Source organism: Ips typographus, linkage group LG3 (assembly GCF_016097725.1).
Source record: "Ips typographus isolate SLU linkage group LG3, UJ_Ityp_2.0, whole genome shotgun sequence".
Classification (NCBI taxonomy): domain Eukaryota; kingdom Metazoa; phylum Arthropoda; class Insecta; order Coleoptera; family Curculionidae; genus Ips; species Ips typographus.
In genome coordinates, this window is record NC_138424.1 from 15800659 (window position 1) to 15818994 (window position 18336).

The 18336-nt window shown below is 34.4% G+C and overlaps 1 protein-coding gene and 1 long non-coding RNA gene across 7 annotated transcripts in view; one reads left to right on the forward strand and one right to left on the reverse strand.

Moving 5' to 3' along the window:
- Positions 1 to 18336, reverse strand: part of LOC145726409 (uncharacterized) — a 215061-nt gene that overhangs the window by 172052 nt on the left and 24673 nt on the right. The gene's annotated exons all lie outside the window — the stretch shown is intronic.
- The window catches only part of LOC145726381 (protein diaphanous-like), a 100438-nt gene that overhangs the window by 15751 nt on the left and 66351 nt on the right, over positions 1 to 18336 (forward strand). The window contains exon 1 of one of the 6 annotated variants that reach the window (XM_081975419.1): positions 9484 to 9516. The exons of 4 other annotated variants lie outside the window; for them this stretch is intronic. In XM_081975419.1, coding sequence (XP_081831545.1) covers positions 9499 to 9516 — 18 coding nt within the window. In that variant the 5' untranslated portion in view covers positions 9484 to 9498. Of the gene's footprint in view, positions 1 to 9483; positions 9517 to 9668; positions 10074 to 18336 lie in introns of those variants that run through there. One more of the 6 variants, XM_081975420.1, reaches the window with a different exon arrangement.

Below are 18336 nucleotides of genomic sequence, written 5' to 3' on the forward strand. Positions count from 1 at the left end.
TTCCAACGGATTTCATTGAAATTATCAACCTTTATTTGTAATTTGAATGGTAGATATATAGAAAAAACTATGTATTAGAAAAAAATTTAATTTATAATTATTTATTGAAAGAAACAAAAATGCACAAGAAAGTTTTGAAGTTGCCTTTACTACACTACTACACAACAAAGGCTTTAGGTAGAATATTATCAAAGTATGTTCTCTTAAATAGCACTTATTTTCATAATGGTTTTAAACTCATCTTGCTATAGCGCAAAAAAAAAATAAAACAAGTTTTTATTAATAGGTCTGCAGAACTTTTAGTGCTACACTTTATAATTGAGCCACCCTGTATGCTAACAATCTTCAATTTGTATCGAAAAGTAGTAGTCCATATGCACACAGTGGAGTAGTGAGTGTAAGTGAAAGCAAAACTCAGAGTCGATCTCCACAAATATTTATTAATAAGTTGTTATCTGCCTAACATGTTTCGGGTGTCACCCATCTTCAGAGGCTGAAAGTTGTACAGTATGTTAGTTAATTACTTACAAAACTAAGGACATGGAAGCCTACGTTAACTAGATCACTAGTCTGCTGGCTGTCATTCTACAAGGGGGGGGACAGCTGAACCCAGATGTACTTAAGGTGGTGGTTGGTTTTTTTATTCTACACAGGGGAAAAAAACCTTGATCAAAAAACCCAGTTCTGGTTCTGAGATGACAGGTTGCTGGGTTTTTTATTCTCAAAGGGGAAAAAACTTAATCAAAACCCAAGGAAGTTGAATGATGTCAAAACTGCATGTTTATCTGTAATAAAAGAACATGAGTAGAAGTAGGATGTCCTGGAAGAGTATATGTAATGGGGGCGGCAGATAAGTCAAAAGGGCAAAACTGCATATCTTACCTAAAGGAGACCAAGTAGACACGAAAGGGCCGTCACACAACAAAAACCGCGGTGGACATTCACAAGTTGGACACTGAACAGGTTAAAATAGGGGGAGACTTTTCCCTTTTATCACTATGGTAGTGTGACCGTGCGGGGCTTTATGGCTTGGGTGCAGCCGGACATGAAGTGGACAAAATGGTTCCTACCACACGCCAAGGGCAGGTTGCAGGAAACGGAAGTCTAGGGGGCAGCATCATATTGCCAAATCCGAAAAAACCAAAAAACCGAATCCCCCAAAAAGCGGAGAAGGTCAAAAAACCGAAAGTTGGTCTACATCATCAAAACAATACAGTGTAAACAAATAACAAAGTTAGATTAAATTAAAACTTAATACTAATTATCGGACAGCTAAATTATAGGGTTGTACAAATAATGACATGGCTAGTTAACGAATTAAGATTAAAATTAAAGTTAAACCCTAAGCAACCTTCAACTTTCAATAAAAGTACAGATTTACACATAGTTCTTGGTCACAGGCAAACGTAAGTATTCAAGCAGTGGGAATTATCTGTGGGGCAGGTTAAGAGAGGAGGTTGAAATCTAGCACAGGGGGACCGGGAGAGTGTCTTGGGAAACTAGAAATTGAGGGATCTGAAGAAAGGAGTGGAGCAGTGTCTAAGATGGAAATTAAGGCAGACCACATTATCGTTGGATGAAGCCTTGTTGATTTCAAGGACCTCCAAAAGGTCCAGTAGATTGCCTTTTTCGCAAAAATGGAGAGGCTTGAAGCCCTCTTCAACGTTGAAGTCATGGTTGTTGAGGCGAAGGTGGCGTGAAAATAGTGATTACATGTAACTAGTGTTCAAATTTTGGTAGTTAATAAATTTTTCAAACTCTCTCATGTGTTCATGTATTCGAGTGGCAAATTTTCTACCTGTTTGACCAACGTAGACAGCTTCACAGTTGGCTGTGCAGCAAGAGAGCTGGTCACAGACTTGTTAAGAAGCGGAGTTGGATCTTTGGAGTTGACAAGGAAACGGGATGCAGAGTGTGAGACTTTAAAGCAGATAGAGATGCCATAGGATTTAAACAGGGATTTGAAACCAAGAGAGAAAGGCCCCAAGTAAGGTATTGAGAAGTATCTAGTCTCAATGTCATGTTAGTTAACAAAATCTACTACAACCAGTTTAAGAAGTTTGTCAACAGGAAGCTCTCAGTGAAAGAACATGTTAGGCAGATAACAACTTATTAATATATATTTGTGGAGATCGACTCTGAGTTTTGCTTTCACTTAATCTTCAAATTGTTCTTCAACAAATTTATTTTGGACGTGAGTGTGTATAGTATTTTGCGGCGTGTAAATAACCACCACTACAGCAAATTTTTTAACATTGCTTGGTATTAACTAACTCTTACCGACAAATCGTGTTCTCTAATCATTATGAAATCAGTGATTAATGCAACAGTCATAATTGCAATAAATACACTTATTAGTGTGCGTTTGTATGCCACTGCGTTAAGCAATCATGACTGTAATTTGGATCAACGCCCGCAATGTTTTTTCCTTTTTTAAAATAGTTCGATTGACACTTTCCCTGGCGGATTTCCTTTGATTAGGTTTGGCCGCGAGTCCGCAATTTTTTATAATATAAATTAACGGTTGTACTTTTCGGGATTCTTTAGTGACATTTCAATATTCAATCCGCACCCACAATTCAGAGAAAGTCACCAAAAACCGTGCCCAAATCATTTCTGTACCGGGTGTCCCAACGTGGACTAAGTGCTCATTACCTCACCTACTTTGAAAGTTAATGTTGACTACAAAAATCTTAGTAAATAATTTTTTTGTGTATACAGTCTAAAAGCACCATTGTGTTATTGTTATGAACTCTCTTTTAAACTACATGTGAGGCATTTAAGTATACTTCTATTTGAATAGTCATTTTAAAAATTATTCGAGTAAATATTACAAGATTCGAATTTCATACAATTTAGTTTTACTTTAACAGTTCGATTACGGTTTCTATAGTATAGGAAAAAAAGATAATTTGCGGTACATCCACAGATTTTCTTGAGAAAATTGCGATAAAAGTCCAAGAATTAACGATGATTTGGTGGAAGAACCACACTTTACAACATGTTTTGTGTACAATTTTGCCAAATTTTCGACATAACACCTATAACCTTGAAAATTGCAGCTTTTAAAAACCGAATTAATGCTTGGCAACCTAAAATAACCTGGTGCCAAGTAATAATAATAATAATATCCTTTATTGCCAACCATATCCTAATAAGGACCAAGCAACGTCACAGAAAGCGGGTGGGTCTAACAGGACACTACCCAATACAAAACTTAATAACCACAGTCCAAATAACATAACATATAACATAAGAATATGAGAAGTCATTGCCTAACGTTAACAAGACCAAAAAAAAAAACATTAAAAACTTGGATTAACTGTCGAACTTCAAGGAATAAAAACATTGCCACCATGTACCACCCACTGGTGAAGGGAGCGTTTAAAAGTATTCATGCTAAACTCAGATTGCTCTAACTCAATTGACAGCCTTCTACAGGGTGGTCCAGTTTGAAATGTCAATAATTCACCAATCCATAGCCAATTAAAAAATAAGTTGACATTCATTATGTCATTTTCCTGAAAAGTGCTTCCTAAGGAAAATACAATCTTTCAAATTTCTGTATAAAAATCGTTTTTTTTTGTCATAACTGTCAGGCCGTTGGAGCAATATTGATCAAATTTGGAACAAGCACTTTATTACACGTTATTACGGTCAAAGACCCAAAACTAACCCAACTCAACTTAAAAATTGTCTTGGAAACGGAAAATTCACTTAAGATAAGAAGTTTAAAAAATATTATTGTAGCCAGTTTTCATAGTTTCCAGACAAACTAAAAGACTTTATATATTATATATTACTATATATAGACTTTATATATTACTTTATTTTTCTAACTCATAGAGTTGAGTACAGATGTCACCAGATGTTGCACACAACTATCATTTCTGGCATCCAGTTGACTATACTGGAACGAAGGTTTTGTTCTTTGGTTATCAAGCCCTATAGCCTCTCTGATGAGCCGTAATACGGCGAAACCGGTCAGAGGATTGGGATTGATAAACAAAAAACAAAACCTCACCATTTTCAACCAATCAGATCGGTGTTTACCGAATGATGCGGCATTAATGGTGCTGTTCCTAGATTTTGGAACGCCATCTGTATTTTCTAACTCATAGAGTTGAGTACAGATGTCACCAGATGTTGCACACAACTATCATTTCTGGCATCCAGTTGACTATACTGGAACGAAGGTTTTGTTCTTTGGTTATCAAGCCCTATAGCCTCTCTGATGAGCCGTAATACGGCGAAACCGGTCAGAGGATTGGGATTGATAAACAAAAAACAAAACCTCACCATTTTAAAAGACTTTAGTTTTGAAAATTGAATTAAAAAAGATAAAAATTTCAGAAGCTTAAAAGTTGTGTTTATAACCAGTTTTCGTGCAAATCGAGAGACTTTAATACTAAAAATTGACTTGTAGACATGAAAACTACTTTTTCAAGAATTTGTTACTACAAATTCATACATTTAAACCTTAAAAATTGACTTGAACCCCAAAATGTGACTGAACTAATGAAAAGTGACATCAGAAGCTTAAAATTTGCATTTGAAGTAAGTTTTCATAATTTGAAGACAAATTTCAATATTTTAGTCTTGAAAATAGTCTTAGATGCAGGACATTAACATTAGATTCATGAAAATTGTCTTGAAAACGAACTTTTCGTGCTTTTTACTTTGCTTTTCATTTTCTTCGAAATCTGGACTATTTTTAGTGCTTCAAAACTGCCTTCAGCTTGGAAAATCGAGTTCCAAGACTATCTTCACCAAGTTATTGACATACCTAGCAAACTTAAAAAATAATTTTTACATTCTTCATAGACTTAAAATAGCATTCCAAGCTTTGTCACTATTAAATCGACTTCTAGACACCTCAGTGCTAAAAATTCGGGTATTTCTTAATAAACTAGACTGTTTTTAGTGTTTTAAGGCTGTTTTCAGTGCCTCAAATCGAGTTTCACGACTATCTTTACAAAGTTTTTGACTTATCAGGCCTAAAAGCCAGTTTGTCCACTGACCATAATCTTGAAAATGTTATTTCAAGCTTCTTCACTATTAAATTGACTTCTACACTCATAGGTGCAATAAATTGTAGCATCTCTAAGAAATTCAGATTGTTTTTAGTGCTTTTTAAGACTGAAAAATCGAGTTTAAGACTATTTCCAAAAGTCAAGTTTCTGCAGTAATAAAAGTAAAAAATTTTGGTACCAAATGCTGCAATAATAGTCTTGAGAACAAATTTTTAGAAATAAAATAAAATAGTCCAAAAATTTAATTTACTTCTAGACTTGTTGTCCAGACCAGAAAATTGAGTTGTACACCAATTAAAGTCTAGAAAATATACTTTTGGATTCTCTTTAGTCCTAGTAAGGTCCGTTCTAGCATTAAAAGTTAACTTTTATACTATTTTTAGTAGCAAAAAATGAGTTTCATGCACAATACAATCTTTGTCTTGATTTCCGGATTTTTTTTAGTTCTTGAGTGCCAGTTTCACACACTCGACCAGGATGACAGTCTGAGAAAGCGAATCATAAGACCATTCCTAGTAGTAAAAAAGTTTTTAGACTATTCAGTACAAATTTGGACTTTCACAAGTCTTGAATGTTCAGTTTTAAACTATAAAACGGTTTTTTAAATTGAAATTTGGAGGACTGTATCTTCCTTAGGAAACGTTTTTCAGAAAAATGACATAATGCAAGTCAACTTATTTTTTGATTAGCTATCAAATGGTGAATTATTGACACTTAAAACTGGACCACCCTGTATATGATTTAATCGCCATATCGTAAGTACCTCTCTCATAAAAAGTAGTTCTGTGTAAGGGTTCTGGTTTAACTGGGCTCCCCATCTGGTTGCTACGTTGGCATCATTCGCCTGCATGTCATTGTTACTTCTGCACAAGTGAAAGTTTTAGTTTACAAACATGACCAATGACATGAAATATAAAGATGGAACCGAAAGGACCTCAAATTGCTCAAACAATAGCCTAGGGTGTGCACAAAATATGCATCCTAAAATCTTTTTCTGAATCTTAAAAAGAGGCCCCCAGAAAACAATTCCATACTGGATCACTGACTGGATCTGACCAAAATAGAACATGTAGAGTACTTCCATAGAGACAATGTCTCTTAACCTCCCGACCAGCCCACAGAGGCGAGATAATTTTGTGGAAAGTTGGAAAATGTGTTGTACCCAGGTCAATGCTGAATCAATGTGCAGCCCAAGAAACTTTACTCACTGTGGGAAGCGACCTGCCACACTCTCTGACCAACATTGACTCTGTGGAATGTGAGGTTTTGGCAAACTGCATCAAATTGGTTTTAGAGAAGTTAAGCTTCAAATTGTGGAGACGACACCACTCCTGCATGATGTGAACCGCTTGCCCGTTAAATATTGAGAGCTCCTGATATGTTGAACCTGAAAGCACTATTGAGGTGTCGTCAGCATACTGACACATTGCACCTTGTTGGAAGGAATCTGTTGTTTGTATAAATGATAAATAAAATAGGTCCAAGAATTGATCCCTGCGGAACCCCTTTGGGAGGTTTGCCATGTGTCAGAAAAGGCACATACACCACCCCTTCGAATAAACACTGTCCGCAGCCTGCAGCCAGTAGATGTGTTTCTTTGAGGAACCACCCTGTAGCCAAATTTGATTTTTCTTACGTCACGTGACAGCTATCATAACTGTCAAAACCCGTTTACCAGTGACTTGAAACTATAAAATTACAAATAGTTGCTTATTTGAGGAATGACACTAGAAGTTGTGTTTAAAGATCCATGGAGACCAAATTTGACGGTTGGGACGTTTAATAGTAGGGAACACTTTAATACTTTGCTTGTGCCACGTGACAGCTGTCATAACTATCAAAACTCACTCCTGAAGTATAAACCTGAAAGTATAAAATGCCAAATGTGTTTCTTCGAGGAATTTCATTGTAAGTTGTGTTTGCAGCTCCATGAAGCCAAACTTGACAGTTGAGACGTTAAAGAAGACTTTAATACTTTGCTTGCGTCACGTGACTGCTGTCATAACTGTCAAAACTCACTCACCGGTGACCTGAAACTATAAATAGTCAAATGAATGTGTTTCTTTGAGGAATTTTATATGTTGTGTTTTGCAGCTCTATGGAGCCAACTTTGACAGTTGGGACGTTAAGGAACACTTTAATACTTTGCTTGCGTCACGTGACCGCTGTCATAACTGTCAAAACTCACTCACCAGTGGCCTGAAATTATAAATAGTCAAATGATTGTGTTTCTTTGAGGAATTTTATGGTAAGTTGTGTTTTCAGCTTTATGGTTCTAAACTTGACAGTTGGGACGTTAAAGAACACTTTAATACTTTGCTTCCGTCACGTGACCGCTGTCATAACTGTCAAAACTTACTCACCAATGACCTGAAATTATCAATAGTCAAATGAATGTGTTTCTTTGAGGAATTGCATTGTAAGTTGTGTTTGCAGCTCCATGGAGCCAAACTTGACAGTTGGGACGTTAAAGAACACTTTAATACTTTGCTTCCGTCACGTGACCGCTGTCATAACTGTCAAAACTTACTCACCAATGACCTGAAATTATCAATAGTCAAATGAATGTGTTTCTTTGAGGAATTGCATTGTAAGTTGTGTTTGCAGCTCCATGGAGCCAAACTTGACAGTTGGGACGTTAAAGAACACTTTAATACTTTGCTTGCGTCACGTGAGCGAGGTCATAACTATCAAAACTTACTCACCAGTGACCTGAAATTATAAAATGCGAACAGAATGTGTTTCTTGGAGGAATTTTATTGTAAGTTGTGTGTCTACAACTTCATAACGTTAAGGAACACTTTAATATTTTGCTTGCGTCACGTGATAGGTTTCGTAAGTGTCAAAACTCACTCACCAGTAACCTGAAAGAATAAATACCAAATAGATGTGTTTCCTTGAGGAAATTCATTGTAAGTTGTGTTTACAGCTCCATGGAGCCAAATTTGACAGTTGAAACGTTAAGGAACACTTTGATACTTTGCTTGCGTCACGTGATAGTGTCGTAAGTGTCAAAACTGACTCACCAGTAATATGAAAGTATAAAATGCCAAATAGAACCATTGAACTATAAATACAATGTCCAGCGTGATGTATCCAAGGAGTAGAACTATTTTGGATTGGTAATTTCGCGTCACAGCTGCGTCATTTTTGCCAGCTGTCAGGTGACGCAAAAACATATCAAAGTGTCTGTTAATGTCAGAACTGTTAAATGTAATTCTATGGAGCTATAAATACAACTTACACTGCCATTTATCAAAGAAATACCACTAATCTGCGTATTTTAGTTGTATATAAGCGTTGAATGAATTTTGACAGTTTACAGCTGTAAGGTGTAAGAAACATATCAAAGTGTCATTTGGCTTCACAAATGTCACCTTTGGGGCTCTATTGCGGTGCCAATATATGATAAAACTGTTTTGAATTTGATAGTTTTATCTCACTGCTGAATGAGTTTCAGTAGTTATAACATGTGTCACTTGACTAACTCTGTGAAGTGTCATAACTGTCAAATTTAACGTCTTATACTATCATTTAACGTCTCAACTGTCAAGTTCAACTCCATAGAGTTACGAATACCAATTTGTGTGACGCGACTATTTGAAATTTTACAGTTTCACGGCGCTGTTTAATGAGTTTTGACATCTGTCAGGTGACTGAAAGCCTGTCATTAAACGTCATAGCTAGTTCAGTACGTCAAAGTAGCGCATGTTTTTTCCAACCACGCGAATTAAAAGCTTTTTGAGCTTTTCGACGCTTTGGCAACGTTGGTTTACATGTAATTTTCAAGCTTTTCCACGTGAAAAAGGTTTTTAAGTCTGAAAAACTTTTTTTTTGGGTGTAAATTAAATTTAGGATGATGTTGGTTTTCAAAATATTTTAACTGAAATTTCCCCTAAAAATTCGGACGGTCCATGTCAATTGACCACCAGTTTAGTAGTTATTTTTATTTTCTGGCATCTCTACAGAAGTTGTGAACGAAATTTGATTTTTTTTTGTTTCAAATAATTGCCTAACTTGTCAGCTTAACATTCTCCAAAACTTTTGTAACGTTCTTGTGTAATAATTGAGCCTCCACGCAAATGGGATCATGAACTTCTTTGGGACACCTTGTACTGAAATGTCTCTCTTTCAAGAACTTAGGGTGAACTGGCCTAGGACTGCAAACCAAGCCTGCCTCTTTGCAGGAACAAGTTTTCTGGCCTACCGTGTATAATAACGATCCCGGTATATTGTTGTTAAACCACATGGTTGATGACATCATTTTTGAACCTCCCGCTACTTTATCAAAGACCAATGAAACGCTGCTGTTAGAGTTTTATGTTTAGTTAGTTAGTCGTATAGTGTTACCATTAACTTTATCGATTGCAGGTATACCATTATCATAACTTGGTTGGTATTCAGTAGTGGGATTTAATTATTGTTTAGTATCAATGATTGAGGTCGTACAGTGATTTACTATGTTATGTGTGCCCTTTTTAAGGTACGGTTTTAAACTTATTTCTAGGCTTTTAGTGACAATTTTTGTATTCAAGTTTTCCTACTCTACTTGTGGAATCTCGTTTTTTAATGATGGTCATGGTGATTTTAGCTTGGACTTTTGAATTCTTTGATAGTTTAGTTTTATCACCGATTCTGCGGGATTCACTAGTTGTCCGTGGTTTTGTTGTTATTGGTGGCGTTTTAACCTTTAAATCGATATTTTGCGAAATTTATTTGTTTTTGGAAACACACATGAGCTACCTGTTGAGAGTGGTGCCAATAATACTGTCGTGGGAACTTCCAAAGAATTTTATAAATAGACAATTGGAAATTATTTAAAAAGCTGATGTTTTCGTGCCTATTTTGAGGTTTGGTCGACTTTGGTGAATGTTTGAAGTCAGCTTATTATATTTTTGTTTTTGTTCGGTGGACGCGAAGCAAAGTCGCGATAATTTTATTTCAATATCGACTATAACACTTTGGTTTTGTGTGTTGTGATCTGTGTTACTTCTATGAGCATTAATCTGCCACCATTGAGGAACAACAATGTACAGTTATGTAGGTATTTAATAAATTCCATTCCATTAATGAACATCATATCAGAGTAGGTCATTTAATTGGGCCTTATTACGCTATTCCATCATTTTCATTATGTTCGTTGAGAGTTCATTGAAAACTGAATGGTCGTAAACATAAATAAAATATTGCCATTCAATCAGGTCAAATGCTTAATACTCGACTTGATATATAATAAATGGGAGAGCCGATTGAATCAATAGACCAGTTTAATCAAATTATGGTCACCTTCTGTTTTCTGTGTAATTGGTTATTGTCATTTTGTTTACAGTAGTGACAAGCTAAGTTGCTAGATTTACTATTAAATCGGTATATCTACTGTTTTAGTGGTTGTTCTACCGTTCTCTTGTTTTTTTTTGTGTATCTACCGTTTTTAATACCATTGCCATATGTGGGTAGTGAAACATTTTATATAATGCGAATTGCCAAATTCACATGTTTAATTTTGTAATGTTTTTTCAGGTTATTGGATAGGAAATTTAATGATGATTCCAAAAATGTGCTTAAAATAGTCATTCTCTCACCCCAAGTGGGTTATACAGGCGATTTTGTCCCTGATTGTCCTTTCAAACTGTGTTTCTGTCAGTTCAAACTTTGACACTGCTTTTATGCCTGGCTGTACCACATTTTGTAATGTTTTTTAAGGTTATTGGATAGGAAATATAATGAGGATTTCAAAAATGTGCTTAAAACAGTTATTTTTTCACTCCAAGTGGGTTTTACAGGCGATAATGTTCCTGACTGTCCTTTCAAACTGTGTTTCTGTCAGTTTAAACTTTGCCATCGCTTTTCTCCCTCACTGTATCAGATTTTGTAGTGTTTTTTAGGTTATTGGATAGAAAATTTAATAAGGATTTCAATAATGTGCTTAAAACAGTCATTTTCTCACTCCAAGTGGGTTTTACAGGCGATAATGTTCCTGACTCTCCTTTCAAACTGTGTTTCTGTCAGTTCAGACTTTGACACTACTTTTCTGCCTGACTGTACCAAATTTTGTAGTGTTTTTTTAAGTTATCGGATAGGAAATTTAATGAGGATTTCAAAAATGTGCTTAAAACAGTTATTTTTTCACTGCAAGTGGGTTTTACAGACGATTTTATCCCTGACTGTACGTTCAAACTGTGTTTCTGTCAGTTCAAATTTTGACACCGCTTTTCTCCCTGACTGTACCAAATTTTGTAGTATTTTTTTAGGTTATCAGATAGGAAATTTAATGAGGATTCCAAAAATGTGCTTAAAACAGTAATTTTCTCACTCCAAGTGGGTTTTACAGGCGATAATGTTCCTAAATGTCCTTTCAAACTGTATTTCTGTCAGTTCAAACTTTGACACCGCTTTTCTTCTTGACTGTACCGCATTTTGTAGTGTTTTTTTAGGTTATTGCATAGGAAATTCAATGAAGATTCCAAAAATGTGCTTAAAACCATCATTTTCTCACTCCAAGTGGGTTTTACAGGCGATAATGTTCCTGACTGTCCTTTCAAACTGTGTTTCTGTCAGTTCAAACTTTGCCATCGCTTTTCTCCCTTACTGTATCAAATTTTGTAGTGTTTTTTAGGTTATTGGATAGGAAATTTAATAAGGATTTCAAAAATGTGCTTAAAACAGTCATTTTCTCACTCCAAGTGGGTTTTACAGACGATTTTATCCCTGACTGTCCGTTCAAACTGTGTTTCTGTCAGTTCAAATTTTGACACCGCTTTTCTTCCTGACTGTACCAAATTTTGTAGTATTTTTTTAGGTTATCAGATAGGAAATTTAATGAGGTTTCTAAAAAGGTGCTTAAAACAGTCATTTTCTCACTCCAAGTGGATTTTACGGACGATTTTGTTCTTGACTGTCCTTTCAAACTGTGTTTCTGTCAGTTCAAACTTTGACACCGCTTTTCTCCCTGACTGTACCAAATTTTGTAGTGTTTTTTAGGTTATATTACAGGAAATTTAATGGTGATTTCAAAAATGTGCTTCAAATAGTCATTTTCTCACTCCAAGTGGGTTTTTCCGCTTTTCTAGTTGACTGTACCATATTTTTTAGTGTTTTTTTAGGTTATAAGATAGGAAATTTAATGAGGATTTCAAAAATGTGTTTAAAACAGTCATTTTCTCACTCCAAGTGGGTCTCACAGATGATTTTGTTCCTGACTGTCATTTCAAAATGTGTTTCCGGTAGTTCAAACTTTGACACTGCTTTTTTCTCTGACTGTACCAAATTTTGGAGTGTTTTTTAAGGCTGTTGGATAGGAAATTTAATGAGGATTCCAAAAATGCGCTTAAAACAGTCATTTTTTCACTCCAAGTGAGTTTTACAGGCGATTTTGTCCCTGACGGTCCTTTCAAACTCTTGTAGTTCAGTTTTTTTTTACTTTATTAAAAATTAGTTATTAACAAATAAATAAATATAATAAAGTATTGAAAAAAATCTCGATTATTTATCGTTTTTAAGAAATTCTTCAATGAAATTCCTTGGACCATTTCTAGTTATGGTATTCTTTCACTTTTTCTCTTTTTAATTGTTGGGTATTTAGGATTCACCACAGCTACATTATTGGAGCTTATTATTAATTTATTATTAAACAATATTTTTATATAGTTTAATTTTTATTTTTATTTAACGGTCAATTCAGAGAATTCCAAATTGATTCAGCTGATTCAGAAATATTCATATACTGTCATTTAGAAGTGACAACTTTTCGGATTTTCTATTTAAGGATTCATTGCAACTTTCATTTTTAATGCAGTACCTACTTGTTTTATGCATCTTTAACAATAAGTCTTATTACGTTATCTCATCAATATTTTAATTGTTTATTATGTTTGTTGACCGCTCATTGGAATATTGTAATAAGTAGGTAATTCCAATTACATAAATACATCACAATTCAATCAGGTCAGATATTTGGTATAATAAAATGCATACATACAGGTTTTATACATTTTTGATTAGCTGTCCTGTTTTTTTTTCATTATGGTGTCCGTTTATTGCGTATTAAATTGCCATGCAACTACCAGTTTTTATAAAAATAGTTGTATCCCTCAGTAAATGAATTCAAATGTATAGCGTTCAATAAAGTAAAGATTTTCTTGTTCTGGATATTATGACATATTTATTAACATTATTATTTATTACGAAATAAGTTATAAACTGTAATTTCCATATTTATAAATCATCTGAAAATAATTATTGTCTCTGGAGGTTTTCAAGATTTAATTTAATTAACTGAAAACAATTTAGTAGTCAAAACAGAACTGAATATATGATTCTAATGTTTGCAAAGCATGAATCAATAATGCGTAGTAATACATTAAATCTGAGTCAAAGGAGCGCAATATGCTATACAGGCTGTCCCTGAATTGGTGTCCCAAACTGTAAGGAGAGATAGTACGTACAAAAATATGACAAAAACTTTCTATAAACATACCTTTTTAAATGCCCTTAAATTCTTCGTGATACAGGGTGTCAAAGTATAAAAAAATAATATCGTTATTTGTAAATATCTCCGGAATTATTTGTCGCACTGAAAGCAACTTTTGCAGTGATGAAATCATGATTTTGCAGTCTCCTAAAAAACGCATTTTTTTTTAGTGTAAATGGATTGATTTTGACAATATTTTATCGTTGAGGTGTTATACAGGGTGGTCCAGTTTTAAATGTCAAAAATTTTCCCATTATGTCATTTTCCTGAAAAATGCTTTCTAAGGAAAATAGAGTCCTTCAAAGTTCAGTTTAAAAATCGGTTTTTTTGTCATAACTTTCTGATGATTGTCACACTGATTATGTGACGTTAATGACGTTTGACGCTTTCAAACTGTGTTTCTGTCAGGTAAAAGTTTGACACTACTTTTCTGCCTGCCTGTAGCAAATTTTGTAGTGTTTTTTCAGGTTGTTGGATAGGAAATTTAATGGGGATTCCAAAAATGAGCTTAAAATAGCCATTTTCTTACTCCAAGTAGGTTTGACAGGCGATTTTGTCTCTGGCTGTTCTTTCACACTATGTTTCTGTCAGTTCAAACTTTGACACCGCTTTTCTCGCTGACTGTATCAAATTTTGTAGTGTTTTTTTAGGTTATCAGATAGGAAATTTAATGGGGATTCCAAAAATGTATTTAAAACAGTCATTTTTTCACTCCAAGTAGGTTTTACAGACGATTTCGTTCTTGACTGTCCTTTTAAACTGTGTTTCTGTCAGTTCAAACTTTGACACTACTTTTCTGTCTGAGTCTACCAAATCTTGTAGTGTTTTTTCAGGTTGTTGGACAGGACATGAGGATTCCAAAAATATTCTTAAAATAGTCATTTTCTTACTCCAAGTGGGTTTGACAGATGATTTTGTCTCTGACTGTTCTTTCACACTGTGTTTCTGTCAGTTCAAACTTTGACACTACTTTTCTGTCTGACTGTACCAAATTTTGTAGTGGTTTTAGGTTATTGGATAGGAAACTTAATGAGGATTCCAAAAATGTTCTTAAAATAGTCATTTTCTTACTCCAAGTGGGTTTGACAGACGATTTTGTCTCTGACTGTCCTTTCAAACTGTGTTTCTGTCAGTTCAAACTTTGACACTACTTTTCTGTCTGACTGTACCAAATCTTGTAGTGTTTTTTTAGGTTACCAGATAGGAAATTTAATGGGGATTCCAAAAATGTGCTTAAAATAGTCATTTTTTCACTCCAAGTGTGTTTTACAGACGATTTTGTCCTTGACTGTCGTTTCAAACTGTGTTTCTGTCAGTTCAAACTTTGACACTACTTTTCTGTCGGACTGTACCAAATTTTGTAGTGTTTTTAGGTTATTATATAGGACATTTAATGATATTTTCAAAAATTTGCTTAAAATAGTCATTTTTTCACTCCAAGTGGGTTTTACAGACGATTTTGTCTCTTACTGTCCTTTCAAACTGTGTTTCTGTCAAACCACCTTACTTTTCTTGCAAACTCTTTATAATGGAAGGAAAAACGGCTTTGTTATGGTGTTGGATTAAGGAGTTGATTAGGAACATTTTTGGTCTCTTGGAATTTTGTTACTTTCACCGTTTTTGAGTTGTTTAGGAAAAATTGGTTTGATGCAACACATTTTCAATTCAGTTGAAAGTTGAAATGTTGTAAATTTGAACACCCTGTAACTTAGTTATTTTTCGGGGTTTATGGTGGTTCAACCACTTAAAAGAACCGCTTTGAGCTCCTCTTTCCAGTGGTGTAAAGTAAAAAATTATATCTTAAAAATTGCATACAGGGTGACAAAAATAGTAAACCACCATACTTTTCTTGCACACACACTGGAATCAAAAATGGTCCTGCAACCTTACGGTGTTCAATTAAGGAATTGATGAGAAACATTTTTGGTCTCTTGTAAATTTTTCGTAACTTTCATCGTTTCCGAGTTATTTAGCAAAAACTGGTTTGATGCAACAAATTTTCAAATCAGTTGAAATTGTGGTTTGAAATTTGAACACCCTGTAAGTCAGTTATTTTTGGGGGTTCATGGTGGATCAACCACTTAAAAGAACTGTTTTGAGCTCCTCTTTCCAGTGGTGTAGACTAAAAAATTATATCTTAAAAATTTCATACAGGGTGACAAGAATAGTGAACCACCTTACTTTTCTTGCACACCCTGCATACTGGAAGGAAAAACGGCTCTGTTACGGTGTTGGGTTAAAGAGTTGATTAGGAATATTTTTGGTCTCTCGCAAATTTTTTTGTAACTTGAGACAAATCGCCTGTCAAACCCACTTGGAGTGAGAAAATGACTGTTTTAAGCTCATTTTTGGAATCCTCATTAAATTTCCTATCCAACAGCCTGAAAAAACACTACAAAAATTGATATAGTCAGTGAGAAAAGCGGTGTCAAAGTTTGAACTGCCAGAAACACAGTTTGAAAGGACAGTCAGGGACAAAATCGTCTGTAAAACCAATTTGGAGTGAGAAAATGACTGTTTTAAGCACATTTTTGGAATCCTCATTAAATTTCTTATCTGATAACCTAAAAAAAACTACCAAATTTTCTACAGTCAAGCAGAGAAGTAGTGTCAAAGTTTTAACTGACTGAAACACAGTTTGAAAGGACAGTCAGGGACAAAATCGTCTGTAAAACCAACTTGGAGTGAGAAAATGACTGTTATAAGCACATTTTTGGAATCCTCATTAAATTTCATATCTGATAACTTAAAAAAACACTACAAAATTTTCTACAGTCAAGCAGAGAAGTAGTGTCAAAGTTTTAACTGACTGAAACACAGTTTGAAAGGACAGTTAGGGACAAAATCGTCTGTATAACCAACTTGGAGTGAGAAAATTACTGTTTTAAGCACATTTTTGGAATTTTCATTAAATTTCTTATCTGATAACTTAAAAAAACACTACAAAATTTTTTACAGTCAAGCAGAAAAGTAGTGTCAAAGTTTTAACTGACAGAAACACAGTATTTGTAATTTACCGGTCAAATTTTCCTGGTAAAGTAATATGCTTACTTTACCGGTAATTCACTACTTAATTGCAAGCATCTCAAAAACCGTTGATCTTAGGTTAGGTTAAGTTAGGTACCAGCTAGGCATACCTTTTTTGTCGAAAATATTCCATTCCATATTCCAAAAATGCTTCGTTACCGAACTACAGAATGTTGTAGTTTTATTTATTTCTTTGGTTATTTCTCCTCATAGTTTTTGAGATATCAAGCTCAAATTTAGAACTTGGAGTAATAAGACAGTTCTACTTGAAGCAACTCCTTTTATTCGGTAAATTGGCCATTCTGCACTTGAAAATGTCGGCATTAATGTACTCCTAATTAAAAACAATCGATTTTCTCTTCCCCTCAGGTGTAAACCTAGCCTTCATTGCTTGATTAAACAATAAAGGGTGCTAAACCTAATTAATTATAGGACATGAAACACGCACTATTTGATTTTTTTGCTTAGTTCCTAAAGCAGGTTTTACACCAAAAGTGTTGAAAACATTTATTTTATTAAATTTTATGCCTCAAATAATCTCATAAACTTCTTGGAGCAATCAATCAATAAAAAAAGTAGCTTTATTGTCGGAAACTTAAAGTCATTAAAAAGCCCTGAAAACTCATACAAAAACAGCAAAAAAAGAACAAGAAGAGCATAAAGTGATTTGATTTTACACTTATCAAACTTTCATGTCAAAGCTGTCAATTAAAACAGTTTGACCAACCAAACCAAGTAAACTTAGTGTTTAGGTGATAATAATATTACAGATTATTCCTACTTGTTTTTCTGGTATTTTTTATATTTTAAAATTTCATAATCATCCTGAATACTGTGTTTATGTATTGAATTCTGCAACTCTCACTCTCACTTTTTGGTTTTTGTCTGTTGGCATTACACAAAACGGCAAGTTTGATCAAATAAGTTGGATGAAAATAGAACCTATCCTATTCGGTAAAAAATTTGACTTTTGATTTGATTTTTTTGTGTTTTACACTGATAATTTCTTTGACATCAAAGCGCAGTGTAAACCCTGCTTAAGGAATTTTGGTCGGGAATATTGTCATATCAAACTATCAATTAAATAACCAAGATAAATATTTTGGGTTCAATAACGAGTCATATCTCTGCCGCCATCTGTGTAATTTACCTTTATTATCTCGATTGTTAAGGTTACAACGCAGAGATATTAACATTCGGTCATCAGGTTGGTATGCATGGCGCAAACCTAATAAAGTAATTTGCCTTTTCCTCAATGGTACAACTTTTAACAAGGCTAAATAAGCGACATCTCGAAAATTGTTAATAAGCGATTGGTTGATTTGCTAAATCCCACAATGATGCTATGCAAAATCGTTCCATTCGGTCGAATTATTGGTTAATAGGTGTACTGTTACATGCTTCATTAAATTCGCAACCTTGAACTGATGTATGTTAGACTAAATTGTTATTGGAAAATTTACCATGCACGGTATGAGTAGGAACCTAAATAAAGCACGCTGACGATCAATTTACTCATCTACTTCATCCGAGCGGCAAACCACTGAGCAAAATATTGTACACTAATTCCTAATATGCCAATAATGTCCACTATAATTCCGTGTAATGCCCGGTAATTCCTAATAATTCCCAATAACTAAGAAAGAACTAGATATCAACTCTGCTTAGTTTAATTGGGACACCTTGTATATTGTGGCATTTTTGGATTCTTCGTTAAATTCTAGACATATTTCGTGTATTAATGTCATACATTTTTCTGTATCCGTTTATGAGATATTTACCGTTTTTTCTTAGTTTTTGTGTTAT